General features: G+C 39.0%; 4 protein-coding genes and 2 non-coding genes across 6 annotated transcripts; 2 read left to right on the forward strand and 4 right to left on the reverse strand.

Moving 5' to 3' along the window:
• Positions 1 to 1048: 1048 nt before the first annotated feature.
• Positions 1049 to 3371, reverse strand: LOC126586728 (disease resistance RPP13-like protein 4). Its single transcript, XM_050251665.1, has one exon. The coding sequence runs from the start codon at positions 3247 to 3249 to the stop codon at positions 1156 to 1158; it is 2094 nt and encodes a 697-aa protein (XP_050107622.1). The 5' UTR covers positions 3250 to 3371; the 3' UTR covers positions 1049 to 1155.
• A 492-nt stretch (positions 3372 to 3863) lies between these two features.
• On the reverse strand, positions 3864 to 6354 carry LOC126586729 (uncharacterized). The gene has a single exon (XM_050251666.1). It carries the CDS (start codon positions 6114 to 6116, stop codon positions 4056 to 4058), a length of 2061 nt encoding a protein of 686 aa, XP_050107623.1. The 5' UTR covers positions 6117 to 6354; the 3' UTR covers positions 3864 to 4055.
• A 2057-nt stretch (positions 6355 to 8411) lies between these two features.
• TRNAT-AGU (transfer RNA threonine (anticodon AGU)) lies at positions 8412 to 8485 on the forward strand. Its single transcript has one exon. It is a non-coding gene; the product is annotated as a tRNA-Thr (tRNA).
• Positions 8486 to 8675: 190 nt separating this feature from the next.
• On the forward strand, positions 8676 to 8749 carry TRNAT-AGU (transfer RNA threonine (anticodon AGU)). Its single transcript has one exon. It is a non-coding gene; the product is annotated as a tRNA-Thr (tRNA).
• A 129-nt stretch (positions 8750 to 8878) lies between these two features.
• Positions 8879 to 10309, reverse strand: LOC126586769 (transcription factor MYB4-like). Its single transcript, XM_050251712.1, has 3 exons — positions 9952 to 10309; positions 9639 to 9768; positions 8879 to 9490 (listed from the first exon to the last, which is right to left on the reverse strand). Exons 1-3 carry the CDS (start codon positions 10088 to 10090, stop codon positions 9046 to 9048), a joined length of 714 nt encoding a protein of 237 aa, XP_050107669.1. The 5' UTR covers positions 10091 to 10309; the 3' UTR covers positions 8879 to 9045.
• A 1420-nt stretch (positions 10310 to 11729) lies between these two features.
• LOC126587557 (protein PLANT CADMIUM RESISTANCE 12-like) lies at positions 11730 to 14134 on the reverse strand. Its single transcript, XM_050252639.1, has 5 exons — positions 13709 to 14134; positions 13299 to 13362; positions 12942 to 13106; positions 12464 to 12529; positions 11730 to 12337 (listed from the first exon to the last, which is right to left on the reverse strand). The coding sequence occupies exons 1-5, from the start codon at positions 13999 to 14001 to the stop codon at positions 12176 to 12178; spliced, it is 750 nt and encodes a 249-aa protein (XP_050108596.1). The 5' UTR covers positions 14002 to 14134; the 3' UTR covers positions 11730 to 12175.
• Positions 14135 to 15573: the final 1439 nt, after the last annotated feature.

Here is a 15573-nt window from a genome sequence, read left to right on the forward strand (position 1 = left end):
GTCGCCAATAAAGTTGAGCCCAACGGCTCCTTTTGTGATCAATGGCTCACATTCAAATGGCATTTGGTTATCCAACGGTCCACATTTAATTTAGTTAATATTTTTGTTTTATATTCATTCTTTAATAATATGGGGCTAAAGATTTAGGTTTTAAGGGTTGAAACAGAAAAATTGTTTCCAGGTTAAAACCTAAATTTTTTAGGCTAAAAATTTTAGATTTTAATCCAAAGATGATATGGAACAAAAAGGTGTTGGACTAGGGCAACAAGGACAAAACGGGCTTCTCAACACAAACTTAAGCAAACACACGTTATTTTCAGTAAGACTATTATGTATCATCTTTGTCCGACTGGATACCGACATACGAAGTAGAAAGCAATAAAGCTTAAATGTAGCACAGAGCACTGATGTAATCCCGCACAATTAACAGAACAGATGCAATCATTTGAGTGAGCGATATTCTAAACTATTTTACGTAATTATTTGCCTAACTAGTTTTGTTAGATATTTTGGGTTAAGATTGTAGGCTCAACGTTTGTTTGGATATGAGTTCCGGTGAATTAGAGTTCTTAATTACCTATGGGGCAAATTCGTAGCACTACTTTTTTACGTAATTTTTGACACGCGTTTTTACAAAACCCATTATGTAATATATTTTAATGATCCGAATCGTCTTTATTTTATAATATCATTCATGGATTATCTTTGTAAAAAATTAGACAAATCCAAAACTATTAAGACATTCATTTGTAGTAAAGAAAATTGATTAATACGGTTTTACAAGTTAACACTAAATTTAATCTAATATGGTTTGGATTTGAGTATTTTTGGTAGTCATGATTTTGAGGTAAAACCTAAAAAATAGACAGTTTGGATTGTTGAAATACATTTCTGAGTGGGCCCTACAAAAACTTACATAAAAATAGGAAGAAAAAAAATAATGTCACAGATCCACCCCTCTAACTATATAATAGCTTATAAAGTAAGAGCAAGTGTATCTGGTTACCAAATGAGCTATTCAGACTCGATATAATAAATTTACTAGACATAAGCATATAATTTGGTTATGGAATTATTCATACTGTAGCTAGCAGCTGCAATAAACAATACAAGGATACAACAAATTTAAACGTAAATATCCTAGTTCTAGTTCTGTTAATGGTGATTGCTGTTCGATGCTTCTTCTTGCTTTGAGTCTGCCTTTTCCCACACACCCTCATGATCGCACGGCATGGAACTGATGAGTTTAGGACACTTGTATATCTCCAAGTAATTCAACTTTGGAAACAATTCTTGCAGGCTTGGCCAATCCATCTGCAATTCTCCCAAGAACTTCAAGCGTAAAACTTCGACCTTCCATTGGCATTGTTCTCGGTGACGCAAATCCGAGAGCTTTCCCCCTCTGATATGGAGCTTCTTTAGTTCATCTAATTTCCATTGCATCAACCAATCAGGAATCTTAGAATCAGGGAAGTAATGGAGGTTAAGTTTCTCCAAAAGAACAGGACGCCATGGAGAGACTGAAGGTGTTGATGGAGAAACTGGCGGCATTGATGAAAGTGATGATTTTGCTGACTTTAATTTTGAGAGGCTGGCTAACTTGTTGGTTAGTCTCCTCTGGAGAGGTGGGGGTTTTCTGTGGCCATAAAGTCTTGACCATGATATGGATAAAGACCGGAGATTTGCAAAATCTGCCAAAGAAATCAGCTCTCTTTTCACAGCTTCGGACATTTTGTTTACGTCAACATGGATACTCAACTTTCTTAGATGTTGCAAGCTTGACAAATCAGCTAGCTTACAGGGCTGGCTTCCACCTCCTGCAGGCTTTGGCTCATCGATCACGAACCCCTTAAGCACTTGGAGCTGTGAGAGCAAAGCAAGTCCTTTCGGCATGTGGCTGATCAAGTAGCACTCGTACATATCTAAGTGTGTCAGGTTCTTGAGTGAGCCTATCCCTCGAGGAATTTTCTCCAAATTAAGACAGCCGTTGAGGTTCAGGATCCTCAGATTGCTGAGTTTGCAGACTGCAGCCGGAAGCTCAGTAATTCCAGAGACTCCTCGAAGACTCAAGTACCGGAGATGTCTCATATTCTTCAACCCTTTTAAGAAGTCGCTGTCCTCTACCTGAATCAGATGTTCGGCGGAGCTCTGCCATCTTCCAAGCTGCAACACTCTGACATTTTTCATCTTCGAGAACCAGTCTGGTCTGAACTCAAGATCAGGCTCATTGACATTGATCATACTTAGAACGTTCTCCTGTTTTAAATGGAATGGCAATTCGAGTATAGAAGAACCTTCTTCGGTTTTTACCAGGCATTCCCACCTAGAGCAAGTAAAGTTTTCGGTAGGATTCCCATCCGTATTGCAATTGATGAACTGAGCTTTCTCTGCAAGCCTGATCACGGCATAACGAGTAGAAGGGTCCATAGTGCAGCTGTCAGCACTTGGTCTGCGCTTTTTGTATACAGGCTTGATGAGGCCTTTTTCTGTAAATTCCTTGAAGAATTCATTTGCCATCTTCTCATCTATAGACTCCTCACCAACCCACCAATGGACTAAAACTTTCTTCTTTATGATCGCATTTTCAGGGAAAACTGAGAAGCAGAGGAAGCAGCGCCGCCGCGTTTCATTTAGACCTGTATAGGCTGCTTCAGTTTCTTTGAAAACTGAACTCTCTTCCGTAATGTTATGCGAGTTCACATCTTGCAGTTCTGCCAAGGAATGATGAAGGTTGTCTTCCGCACGCGTCATGGAAAGTCTGAAGCTCTCAGAATTCAAATTCACTGAAGGTAATTGAAGAGACTCCTTTAAACTGGAGATAATTTTGAGAACTCTGTCAAGCTTGTTGTGAAGAAAATTTGTTTTGGTGCTGTTTTCAAGTGTCTCCGTTCTTTCTTTGAAGGCATCATCTAAGCTTTGAAGAACTAATTCTCTGATAGCACCGTTGACAAGATCTTCCCATTGCTTCAGTCTGCTACACGCCTTTCCGATGTAAATGAGATCACTCTGGATTTTCTGAAGTGTTTGCAGATAACCAGAGGAGTAGTCTTCTTCACTGTTGGTGCTGCTGCTGCTTTTGTGTTTTTCTAGTAACGGTTTATCTTTAGATATATGATACTGAAAATCCGGCATGATAACTTCATTGAAAATTTGGAATGGGGTGACCTGCCCGGATTTCACGTACGAAAGAAGGTCTAGAGACACATAAGGTGACTGGAATGAAGTGGTAAAAAGCTCTCGTGTGGACATGGTGGATGATAACAGATAATCAAGAAGGAACTGAAAACACAGTTAGTGAAAGAACGAGCGGGACTTGTTCATCGAAAAAAGATGAGCTCAAAGAGTTTTGTAAGTGGTCACAATTCCCATCTGGTCTGTTGAATGTTCTTCACATCACACCAGTAGGGACCATTTTCCCTAATGATTACTAGTAAACGTTGGCGTGCTGTACCAAGGACTTGTCAAACAGTCAAGGTCTCCCTCCACGCGTTAGGTGTGAGTTTTCTAAGCCAATTAAAACCAAATTGATGAGTTATGCATACCAAAAGGGAGTAGTTGTAAGGGAAAATTGACTTGTGGATTGTCAAAATATCAGAGACACCGGTCTCGATATTGTCCTGTACTTGGCAATTACCTCCTACACAATCTGTCAGATATGAGATTTTATCATACAAGGTCTCAAAGCTAGTTGGAGTGAAATTAGGACATTTAGAGTCTTCTTTCTTTCTTTCTCTGGCCGATGTGGGATATTCAACTCGGATATGCCACGAACTTGCAGCATATGATTACTTTTCTGTTTCAATTAGCGTACACATTTCAAGGAATTTTAATAAGAAATACCACTTGTAGTTTTAATCGGAGTGAAGAAGCAAATGATCTACTGAACTTGGAATTTCATCTGAACTGAATCAACGCAAAATGTTCATTTGATTTCAAACAGATCGCCAACCCAATAAAATAAACTGTAATAAAGTCGCACAATATATTTCATTACAAGCAACCCCCCTCCCAATTGCCTAAAGAAATAAAAGATAAAGAAGCCTGGATGAATGATTTCACTTGGTTGGCACCATTTTTCCAGCATGGTTTTCGAGCTCATAGAATTGTGTTCCCAAGCCGAGATGATACATCAGTAGCCAAGTGAAAGTCAGAAGTTCTCCACCCCTACTTGGTTGCTGAGCATGTACAATTGGTCTACATTTGATGGAAGCATAGGACAACAATTCCACCCACACTCGGCTCATTAGCTTCCACGGGTCTCGTTCCAACTTTTCAAGCTCTCCTACTAGGAAACATGCATCAAACAACACAGATTTGCTTTTACTTCCCTTCACAGCTGCTGATCTGAATTTGGCATTCACAGCAGTGATCTTGGCGCAGGCGTTTCGATGATCAGATACTAATGGTTGCTTGGAAAAGAATCTCTTTGCCTCTGCACGAGTGTCCTGAAAGACTATATGCCAATTTCCCAAGAATGGGGCCATCATCTTGTGCTGCATCACCAGAAGATAAAACATATAATCCGAAAGTATTTTGCAGATTTTTCGTCTTCCGTCAGCATCTTCCAAGGTTTTTGCAAAGTAGAGTTCTGTTGCAATGTGCCACAGAAGAACACTTTCTGCATACTGATATTCCCCTACACTCCATTTGAGATTCAAGTAGTCTGAAGTCAGCAGGAGAGCCCAGTCACCTCTTTGTGAGCATGCCTCCATGGCGGTTCTTCGATTGTTTGCTTCCAAAGATTTGATCCTCAGCTGCTTGAACACGAAGCCCTTGAGCTCATCCGTGAATTTCTCAGAGGAAGAAAAGAATGAAACTTTTATTTTGTCCAGGATTCCTCTAACACCCACATAACCACCAATAGTGAACACCCATTCTGGACGCTCATCCAAGCAATTCCTTATCATATTATACTGGGACACCGATCCAGACCACCTTCGTCTTTTCAATATCCATGAAGGGATATAACGTTGGCTCCAGTTGTTTCTTAAGGCAATGATGGTCCAGTCAGAGAAAATGAGCTTCAACAACACAGATAGTATGTCGAGGACTATGGCTACGCCAAGCAATAGAAAAGTAAGAACAATGTCAAACTTACCAAACTCATCTTTCTCAAACTCATCTTTTTCAACTAAAATGAACAAAATCAAGGCACCGATGGTTGAACAGAAGGTGAACAAGCGGAGCAAGTAGCCGATTTTGTGTCGAGCCACAACTACCTTGGTATGGAGAACCTCATACATGAAGCTGAGCTCGTACTCTATCAGTTGAAAAGCACTGATGGGTGTTCTTTTGAGAAAAAAATCTCGACTGCGCTCTCGATCTTTGGAGCTCAGAAGGAACCCAACAATGAGTCCTTTGAAGCTTTCGAAGAAGCGATATGATTCCCGCAATAACTGCATGTCATCTAAAGATTCTTTACGAACTCCGTCAACTGTAAATTTGGGGTTTTTCTTATGATTGTTCCCTTTCCCAGTGTGCAATGGCCTTGTTGGCGGCATCTCTACTTTGACTGACCTCATTGTAGAATATATGTCGACGGCCTCTTCATAGTCAGGACCAGGTTCTGGCTTTGACAATACAGTCTCTCCAAAATGGTCCAAACTTGCAAGGTACAGACAACATGTTCTCTCCCCAAACTTGATAGTTCCAGCAACAAACACTAGGATCGTCGGGATCCAAAGCCTGTTTTCGACAAGTGTCATATAGAAACTAAACGCAGCAGCCAGGACTTGTAGGATGAGTTGAATCAAGTGCCTGAGCCAGAACTCATTGTCCTCCAGAGCAAAAGAAGTAATGGTATCAGGGCCACCAAGATGCACCAAAAGAAACGAAGCCCAGAATGCTAAAAGGTCTTCATTATTTCTAGAGCCACAATTCTGAGTCTGGCTTTTGGCGATTATCCCAATGGAAACAGCAGCAACCCAGTCGGAGAGCAGGTACGCCGACCAGATCAACCCTAGGAGCAACTTGCTTCTACATTGTTGCCTGAATGGCGCAGAAAACGTTAGGAAAACTTGAATAGCAAGGCTCAAGAGAATGTAGCCCCTCAGATTCCATACATCCCATATCTTTATCAGGTTTTTGGGTATAGGTAGCGGCATAGTTTTCATCATATTTCCTCCTGTAATTAATCTCCTCCAAGTGCACAAAACTTGAAGCAGTGTGTGATAAAGAAAGAAAGCTTTGTCGTCTTTCTTGAGTGCGCGACTCTCTCTCTAGATTGACTCAAAGAGACTTTTGGCCACAATCATATGATGGCGGAAACCAATTATTATTTACTACCAACTTGGAATATTCTAACTTCCGACCTTTTGAGCTGCACCTACTGCGAAGCTCGCTTCAGCTTCAGGACATTGTGGATTCAGATCCTTCAACCATGCATGCATGTACTCTAGTCTTTTGAACAATCTCATCTTTTACCAGGAAGCCCATGAGACGGCTGACTCAGAGCATGATTTGGGACCACATTAGAGGCCGCCCCTTATTCAGTCTTTATTGGTACCATATGTGATCGAAACAAGCCACTAGCTAACGACAAAGTTTTCAGCGTACTGGAAACACAATTATGTATACTAAATGGTTGAAATTTGAAATTTTCAGTGTGCTAGGAAATGGTTGAAATTTTTTTTTTCCAAATACCCAACCATTTGTATTATGACACTTAATGTACTAGAAAAGTATTTCTGGCACGCTAAAAAATCTCTCCCGACTAACCCCATAACGAGTTAATGGGAGCTTTCTACTCTTCGGAGTAGAAGCCCCCTTGCTTCAAGACATGTGTCAACACCACGACATCGATCAACAACGTAAGATGTTAATTCTGATAGGATGTTGTGTATTATGCCAAGTCAGCATGATTGTAGTGATGTGTTGGCATTGATTGTTAGGAGATTGTTAGGGAGTGACTTAGAGAGGAAGCTACCTAGTTACTATATAGGGAAATACTGTAAAAGGAAAGCTGCTGCTGTAATTGTTGGTATTGTAATAAGAAATACATCCTTGACTGTTACATTGAGTAAGAAGCAGAGCGTGAGTTGTATCAAAATCATTACGTAGTAGAACTCCCAAAAGCTTGTCCAGTAAGATGGTAGTTCGAAACAATTGGAGATTAGGCTAGGCAAAATAGAAGAATCGAGGCCTTATAACTTCTTGTTGAAGGTGGATTCGTTGAAAGGGCGTCGACTGTGAAAGACAGCAGAGATCTGCTGGAAGGATGGCGGAGGACACGAGAAGAGGGAACGGTATTTTGGAAAGAAAATTTGATTGCGGATGGAGCCTTCTCTCCTGAATCCAAATACCAGCTCCATTTCAGTAATCCAATTCCGGGTAATTCCGGGATTCGATTCCTGATATTAGGTGGACCTCACCCATTTTCTAATTCCCCAAATGTTAGTAAACGCTGGAATGCTTCGAAGGTGTGCAATTCCGTTTCTTCCAACTCCTACCCCGTTTAGTAAACACTCCATTATTCTTCAGAGCAACAGCAGTCCAATTAGAGAACATAAGCATGAAAGCGACTATTAAATCCAGGCTTATGGCACAGCAGAGCAAGATGTAGGTAATCAAGGCATCTTCCTAGTTGAAACTTGAAACCCTGCCTGTGCTTGTCAAATATTAAGAAAACCGAAAGCAGATGTCTCATGAGAAGAAAAAATAAATGATGCGCTCAAATGAGATCACCGATACTTCGTTCAGTTTATTTGGATTCAGTATAAGCAGATGTCTCATGAGAAAAAGGTTAAATTCTACTAGGTTTATTCAATTCATCGAGTTTACTTTCCGACAATGAATTTTGCTCTTGCATGGCCCTCGTTTATTTGGAACTGCTCCCCTATGCCGAAATGAGCCATCAGTAACCAAACAAAGGTGACAAGCTCTCCTCCTTTGCTCAGCAGTTGCGCATGATCGTTCGCTCTGCAATGGCCTGCTGTAGACGAGAGCAATTCCATCCGTACTTCACTCATCATATCCCATTTCTTATCTTTCATCTTCATCAACTCTTTGGCCAAGATACACGCATCAAACAACACGGATTTACTTACATCTCCTTTGACAGCAGCAGGTTTAACTTCGGATCCCCATTTGCAGGAAACGTCGGAAAACACAACGAACGAAGACTGTTGGTATAGAGAAGCAGAAAATCCTTGAAAGCCATGCTTTTGCTTTCGGTAAAATAGCTCGCTTTGTTTTGAAAATGCAAGTCATTTTTTGGGAATGGTGGGGTTGCAGTGATGATCTCAGAGAAGAGAAGGGTCAAGTTTCCGTCGGAATCTGCAGACATTTTTTTTGAAAACTGTTAGTGGGTGTTTTGATCCCAGTTTCAGACTCTCAACTGTCATCAACCCAAGTGGAGCGGGAGGTGTTTGCTCAAGATAAGCTATAATATAGATGGAAGATATGACAACAAAGCTTTCATAGCTCAGTTGGTTAGAGCACCCGTTTAGTAAGCGGGAGGTCTTGAGTTCAACTCTCAATGAAAGCAAGATACTTTTTTTCTTTTTCATTTTTTGTTGGGCTTTTTCTTTTGGGCTTCATTTTTTTATTGGGCTCTGTTTTTCGGCTTAATGTTGTAACCTGCCCCAACCTTTTTGTTTTTGTTCTTGTTTTAGCATGTCCCTCTGGAAGATTTTTTAACATCAATTATCCATTTCCCGTGTCTCGCAGCCGTCAATGCTTTCATAGCTCAGTTGGTTAGAGCACCCGTTTAGTAAGCGGGAGGTCTTGAGTTCAACTCTCAATAAAAGCAAATTCCAATGTTTTTTGCTCTTTTTTTATGTCTTGCTGCTTGCTGGGCTACATTAAAGCAAACTGAAGTTTGTAATGTGTCTCATGTTAACAATATTCTAATTAATCTAATCTAAACCATGAAAAGGTGGATTCGAGCTTGGCGATTATTTAACTTTTACTCACACATATGCATGACACAATTAATACAGTCAGAGCAGAAGAACAAACAGTTGACGGCTGTACTTAAGCATCCAAATACACAAGACATTACGATTTCCGCTTATTCAAAGTTCAAACACTTTTAATTAATCTAACTCATCCTGTTTTATCGATTAAACTGACCCAGTAATCACTGGTGACATGATTAATGTAGGAATCACATGGAAATATAGGCTCTTGCTGCCACACTTGAGAATCCAAACTTTGAAGCTCACCAAATGTGACATCAGATGCACAAACACTTTGCTCTGCAATCTGGCCTTTTTGATCGTCGAATTCCCAAACGGGAAAGTATACGCTCGATGAAGCTGAACAAGTTGCCTCCGACTTTAATGATGCTACCTTCGTAGCTTCATCAACAAGAAAGAGTTGTCCAGCTTCAGATAACTTGTTCTTGCTGGCTTCCTTGTCACCGGACCCTTTTGCTTCTTCGTGTACTGATTCAATCCCCGCCTTGAAGCGTTTTTTCATGTGGGTGTGCCAGTAATTCTTAATCTCATTGTCCGTTCTTCCGGGAAGCCTTGCTGCAATAGCAGACCATCTAGAAAGATAACAAACAAAAAATCTTTTAGGAAACTTGTCAGTTTCTTATGAAGCTGCAGAAGTTGCTTATAAACGACGAATTATGCTTAAGGACCGTTTGATAACCATTCTGTTTTCTTTCGTGTTGGTTAGATTTAAGTCCTTACCGGTTTCCTATTGCTTGATGCAACTCAAGTATGGTTTCCTCTTCGTCTTTGCCGAAGTTCCCACGCTTAATATCCGGCCTTAGGTAATTCACCCAACGAAGTCTACAACTCTTCCCGGACCTGGCCAGACCTAAAACAAATGCAGAAGAAGAAAAGTCAGTTCGTTAAAAACGCTCGTGGTTGTCTGAAAGCGCTTTGTACCTTTCTAAAAGCAATCCCAAACGAGCGAGTACCCAAATGATCAATGAAAATTTTGCTCAAATACGCGTAAATATAGATAGAAAGATTAAGAAACTTCAAATTTGCTTCCTACCAGCTGGTTTAGGCATCCGACTCCAATTCCAAATTCCATATCTTTGAATGTAAGCTACCAACTTGTGATCCTCCTCAGGACTCCATGGACCCTTCTTCACAGCTACCGTCTTCTCACACCGCTGAGTCCTTTTCGCCATCTTCTATCTCCGATTCAGTGAGTTCTCTGCCGCCTCCGTACCCAATGTGCTTACGGTGTAGCACCGGGCAGACTGTTAGCGAGTGTGGATCATCTTAGGACAACAGAGTATGGCAAAGATCGAGGGGAAGAGGTATGCATAAAAGTATTTATGTAATCAATGTATCATATCGGTTAATTTGATATAAACAATACAAATAGCAAAGTCAATCATGTCATGATGATGTTGATCACACAATAAGTCGTACATGTAAAAGGACGAGTATATATAATTGGAGAAGAGATCCTCTTTGGATATTTTAAGGGGTCAAAGCAGGTGGGACATTGGATGAAAATTCAAAGGTCCGGATCACTTGGTCCGGTGACTTTGGTGGAAGAGATCTGAAGAGGATCTCTTCTCATATAATTCAACACTCGTTAGCTTACTTTTAGTAAAGATCGTATTTACTTCATATTACAATTTGACACGTCTGCAAAAATAACTCATTAAGAACGCTCTAATTTTTTTATAAGACGATATTCTCAAATACTCTAGTGTACGATAAAATGGATTCAAACTTAAGGGTAATGGAGTAAACATATTGTCCTGGTCAATTGATGTAACCATGTTCCAAAGAATACCATGACCTTTGCAGTTTTTTGAAGACCATGTAATATTTGAGTTTAGTTTTTAAGATGGAATACTGGTCAAAATTGTTGAGCTTTAAATTTCTTCAAGCATCTTTACATTTACATTTTGTACAAGATGACAACACAGTCCATCAAGTTTGAATTTCATATGTGAGTCCAATGAAAGGGATTGAGATCCTCTTCGGATCTCACATTTCAGAACTTGCAGATCGAACAATTCAAAGCATTCAATTTAAATTATGCGGTCTCTATTAGCCAAGCTCATTGGCCTACCTGAGAAACAATCTCTCTCCAACGTTTGGGTATCTCTCCGTCTCTTGAATGCCTCAGATTGGGCAATTCGTAGGTTCCAGAGAGAATTTCAATCCTAATTAAAGCACCGGGATTTTGATTACTACTTGCAAATAATCAACTTTAATACTATTCTAATACTATTTTAGTCTTACTAATATTATATAATACATTCTCTGCGTCCAAATTGTGTATAAGCTGGAGATCAAAAGGATGATATATCATGATTCATGATGCTGCTGGCTTAAATCAAATTAGGATTAATTAATCATTTGAGTAAGACTTTAGTGGCCATTGATTGATGACCAATTTCAACTTATTTGGATTGTGTATCACATGCTATTGTTACGATTTTTTCTCAATGTCCTTGATTAATTAATCATGTGATTATGCAGTATGGAGGACTAAGAGCATTCATGCACTCAATATCCCGAGTTCAATTTTCCTCTCCTCCACTCGATATCTCAAGTTCATTCTTTTCTTTCCTTCAATATCGCTTATATTGGGAAACATTAGCATCCACCATCAACTTCCTTGTATGCCATTTCTACTTTTTTATAGTTAGATACGCCTTCAATAGAACCGTCAATTTTTTGGGTTTCCTCTGAGTTATATTTCAACAATTAGAACCGTCAAATTTTCCGTTATTTGAAACATCTTTTTGAGTCTGCTCCAAGTTATATTTCAATGATTAGAATCGTCAATTTTCAAGTCCTCCATTTTGATATCACAATCACATCTTTAGTACATAAAAGTGGTTCAATTTGGAACAAGAATATATGTAATAAACAACATTACAACAAGCAAATCTAGAGAATGGGGGATCAATCTAAGAAACCCCAGCACATGTATGTACAATTACATTGTTACCATTATCCACCTGGATCAATGAAATCTTCTTCATAACGTAATTTACACCTTCCGCAGCTGAAAACACAGCAATTACAAGGTGGAGCAGGAATTTCAAGCAGCTCTACTTCACGATGGCGACCGCGGCACTCATGAATGTTAAACGTTTGCCTTCCCGATGGCACGACATAACAATCCTTCTCGTGGAGGAAATCAAATGGAAAGTCCGATTTCCAATCATAGCTATGGCGACTTTCTGGAACGGCAAATGGCCAGCTTATTAAACTCGTGGATGTTCACAAGAATCTGTACTTTTCTACAAGCTGCAGGGGTCAGGGGATTTGATTGAGACAATCGGAGGCGGTTGTAGCTCAAAGAACGATTTTGCACCTTCTCCAAGGCTACCTATGTAAATCGTATCACCCCGACCATGCCAGGTACCATCTTGGACATTGTTCATCTCCAATGTTCTGGATTCCTGCTCACATTGTAAGAATACCATCAATAAGTTTCCGGAAATAAGAAGCTTAATCAAGGATTAAACCATATGTCTAGTTTAAACTTTTAGCAACTGTTTTGTAGGCATAGGATCCGGAAAGATGACCTGACATAATGCACAGCATGGGCAGATGAGATGGTAGATGCAATCATCCAAGGAACTATCACCACCCTGAAAATAACAGCATTGCCCGCAACAATGTTAACGCAATTCATGTAGAACCATGAAAGAAAACGAATAGAAGGCATGAATTAGAAAAACCATATATTCATGAAACAACTCATTACAATTGCAATGATGGAAAACATAGCAGTAACAGCACCCTCTCCACGAGAAGGGAATAGCAAACCGTTTACCGTACCTAACCCACATTTTCTGTATTTTCTACACCTAATGTACTTTTCTTCCTTGAAAAACCATTTACGTTATAAGACTTTAACATTGTTAATTGGAATTAGCAAGAGATAGCAATCAGGCAAATACTAATATTAGAAAGAAATGAGAAACACCAGTTCAGGTAACAACATATATTACCGGTAGGTAAGAATCCGGACACAACAATAGACAAAGAGAGAAGGCTTACCCTGATGTTAAATTTCTTCTTTATCTGTGTTCGGAAGTACCCCAAATACGTTCCTAGTGAAATGGTGAAAGCAACCGCCAAATATAGAAAGCAGTGCTTCTTGGTGACAATGAAGGCAATGCAGTTGAGAAGGACAAGAACAACAAGAATCAAATGAAGAGCTCCCTGCGAAACAATATACCGAAACTCAGAATCTACCTAAAACAACCTTATTTACCCCAAAAATCCAAATCTTCGAATCAAAACGAGCTGAAGGTACACGGGTTGTTCAATAGTTTTCAATCTAAAACATCCTCAAATTCTCCTTTCCACAGCTAACATAAAAAAAGCAATCACAAAAGGGATAGAACCACAAACCTGTAACGAACAAGGACCGAAACCAGCTCGTCTCATGTTCTTCCCAAATCTATAGCATGGGCAACTGCAAACATCAAAATACATTGCAAAGATTAGTCAACGAGTAGTCAAACTAAACAAGCAATTCAAATTCTCAACAAAAAAAAGGAACAACACATTGACCCAATTAATTTCTTTGACTATTTTTGAATAATTCAACGACAGGCAGCAAATATGCATCTTCAGAAACAAAAAAGTCAAAAAAAGGAGAGATTTTGGCTCCCCAGTTATTCGAATTTTGAACAATATATAAACCAAAAACAAAAGGAATCGTCTTTATAGCAAAAATTAGAACTTTTTCTCGGGAAAACAAATTATGGGGAAATTTTCCGGGAATCCAAATAGGAAAAGAGGGAGAGAGGGATACGGACCAGAGGGATTCGAGCGCAACACGACGGTCATCGAAGCAATCTAGGACTTCACCTTCCCACATCCTGAAGACGCCACCCAAGTCCCCTGCGTCTCCGCCTTCCTCTACGTCGGGGAAGCTCTGGAGCTTGGCCGCCAGCTTTCCCTGGGTCTGCAGCGCCACCGTCGAGCAGAGCAGGTCGAAATCGACGACCGCCATTCCATTTCCCTCCAAAAGCCTCTCCTTTTCTTCCCCCTCCGCCTCCTCCGCTGCCTTCTTCAGTAGCACCGTCTCTTGCTTCTCCAAATCCCCCATTTTCCAAACCCCAAAACCAGAAGCTGAAGCTCTAGGGTTTCCTTCCTCCTCGCTGCTCCTCCGCTTTCTCTCTCCTCTCCTCCTCCTCCTTTTATGCGTATTCGCTTTTTGGTATTCAATGAACGTGATTCTCAGAAGCAATGACACGAAATTTATTTATTTAAATAGCAAAATAAATAACATTTAAATTATCTTTTTTGGGGTATTATTTTATTATTTATTTATAAATATGAACAAAGAATTTTTTTTTAAATGTCATATGAACTTATACACCTTTTTTAATTTGTCATATAAACTAAAATATTAAGCAATTTGTCATATTAACCTTTTGAAATCATCAATTTGTCATCTTACTCTAATTTCGTTATGTTTTTCATCCAAAATAAGTCATGTGATTCAAGGTTTTTTTTGTCATTTAATATCTTTTTACAAATTCTTTACTTTTCTTTAGTAAAACCCTTTTGTGTTCGAAGGTAATTATGCGGATCGTTGTGTTCGAACAGCGTATATGCATCTACATCTCCATTTCCGACACCAATCCTCAACTGGTTTCTCATATTGCAGAGCCTGTATAAAATTTGATTTCATGACATACTAAACTGAACACTCTAAACTTATTTTGACGAATGCAACTTAATAGAAGTAAGTGAGGTGTTAAAATGATAGAAATAACCTTGAACACAAGTCTCGCACATGACTTATTTTAGATGAAAAACTTAACGGAGTCAGCGTGAGATGACAAATTGCTTAAAATTTTAGTTTATATGACATAGTAAAAAATAGGTACAAGTTCATATGACATTTCAAAAAATTTCCCTATGAATAATGAGAGAAATTATTCAATGTGTTGGTAACATGTCTCGATACACTAAGTGCTAAGATACAAGCAGTTAATTTTTTTTTCAAATATTCAACTATTTATATTATAACATTTGATATACTGAATGATATTCCAGACACATCAAAAAAAAATTTTCTGAGTAATGGGAAGGTGGAGATGATAGTGACGATTGTCTGTTGGTGAGACGGGTGGGGGTTTTGTTGGCGCGCAAGGTAATAATTAGGCCACAATTTAGCAACGGCCTCCCTTTACTTATCACATTCTTTCAATTGAGCCCAAAACTTTTAATTTGATTGTGAACCTCAATCATTTAAAACATGTCAATTTGTCACATATTTTGTTATTTCTCAATTAAATAAGGATAAAAATAACTTTTAATTTAATGGAGAATTTGGACAGGGTTAAGATTGGGGACAAAGCGTTAAAGATTCGGAACACAAAATCAGATTGAAAGTCTTAAAAAAAATTAAAATAAGGTACTAAAAGATCATTCGTTCTCATCTATTTAGTGTAAATAATATCGTTTGTTCAAAAAAAAAAAAAAATCATTCGTGATTGCTTCTTAAGAAAAGGTTTTGCTAAGCATATTTTTGTCACAAAGTAAGGGCTCGTTTGGATGTGCTTTTAAAATGACTGAAAGAGCTTTTAGAAAAAAAATATTTTTAGGTTTCAAAAGCACTTAAAGTGTTTTCTGCAAGAAGAATCAGTTATATGATTTCAGTCATTTTTAC

The sequence above is a fragment of the Malus sylvestris genome, chromosome 10 (assembly GCF_916048215.2).
Source record: "Malus sylvestris chromosome 10, drMalSylv7.2, whole genome shotgun sequence".
NCBI classification, from domain to species: Eukaryota; Viridiplantae; Streptophyta; class Magnoliopsida; order Rosales; family Rosaceae; genus Malus; species Malus sylvestris.

Coding starts and splice junctions, on each gene's coding strand:
- LOC126586728 (XM_050251665.1), bottom strand. CDS start 3,249: ATGTCCACACGAGAGCTTTTTACCACTTCATTCCAGTCACCTTATGTG.
- LOC126586729 (XM_050251666.1), bottom strand. CDS start 6,116: ATGATGAAAACTATGCCGCTACCTATACCCAAAAACCTGATAAAGATA.
- LOC126586769 (XM_050251712.1), bottom strand. CDS start 10,090: ATGGCGAAAAGGACTCAGCGGTGTGAGAAGACGGTAGCTGTGAAGAAG. Junction 9,769..9,951: donor TCGGATGCCTAAACCAGCTG/GTAGGAAGCAAA, acceptor CATTTGTTTTAG/GTCTGGCCAGGTCCGGGAAG. Junction 9,491..9,638: donor CATCAAGCAATAGGAAACCG/GTAAGGACTTAA, acceptor TTATCTTTCTAG/ATGGTCTGCTATTGCAGCAA.
- LOC126587557 (XM_050252639.1), bottom strand. CDS start 14,001: ATGGGGGATTTGGAGAAGCAAGAGACGGTGCTACTGAAGAAGGCAGCG. Junction 13,363..13,708: donor GTTGCGCTCGAATCCCTCTG/GTCCGTATCCCT, acceptor TGATGTTTGCAG/TTGCCCATGCTATAGATTTG. Junction 12,338..12,463: donor CATGCTGTGCATTATGTCAG/GTCATCTTTCCG, acceptor CAATGTGAGCAG/GAATCCAGAACATTGGAGAT.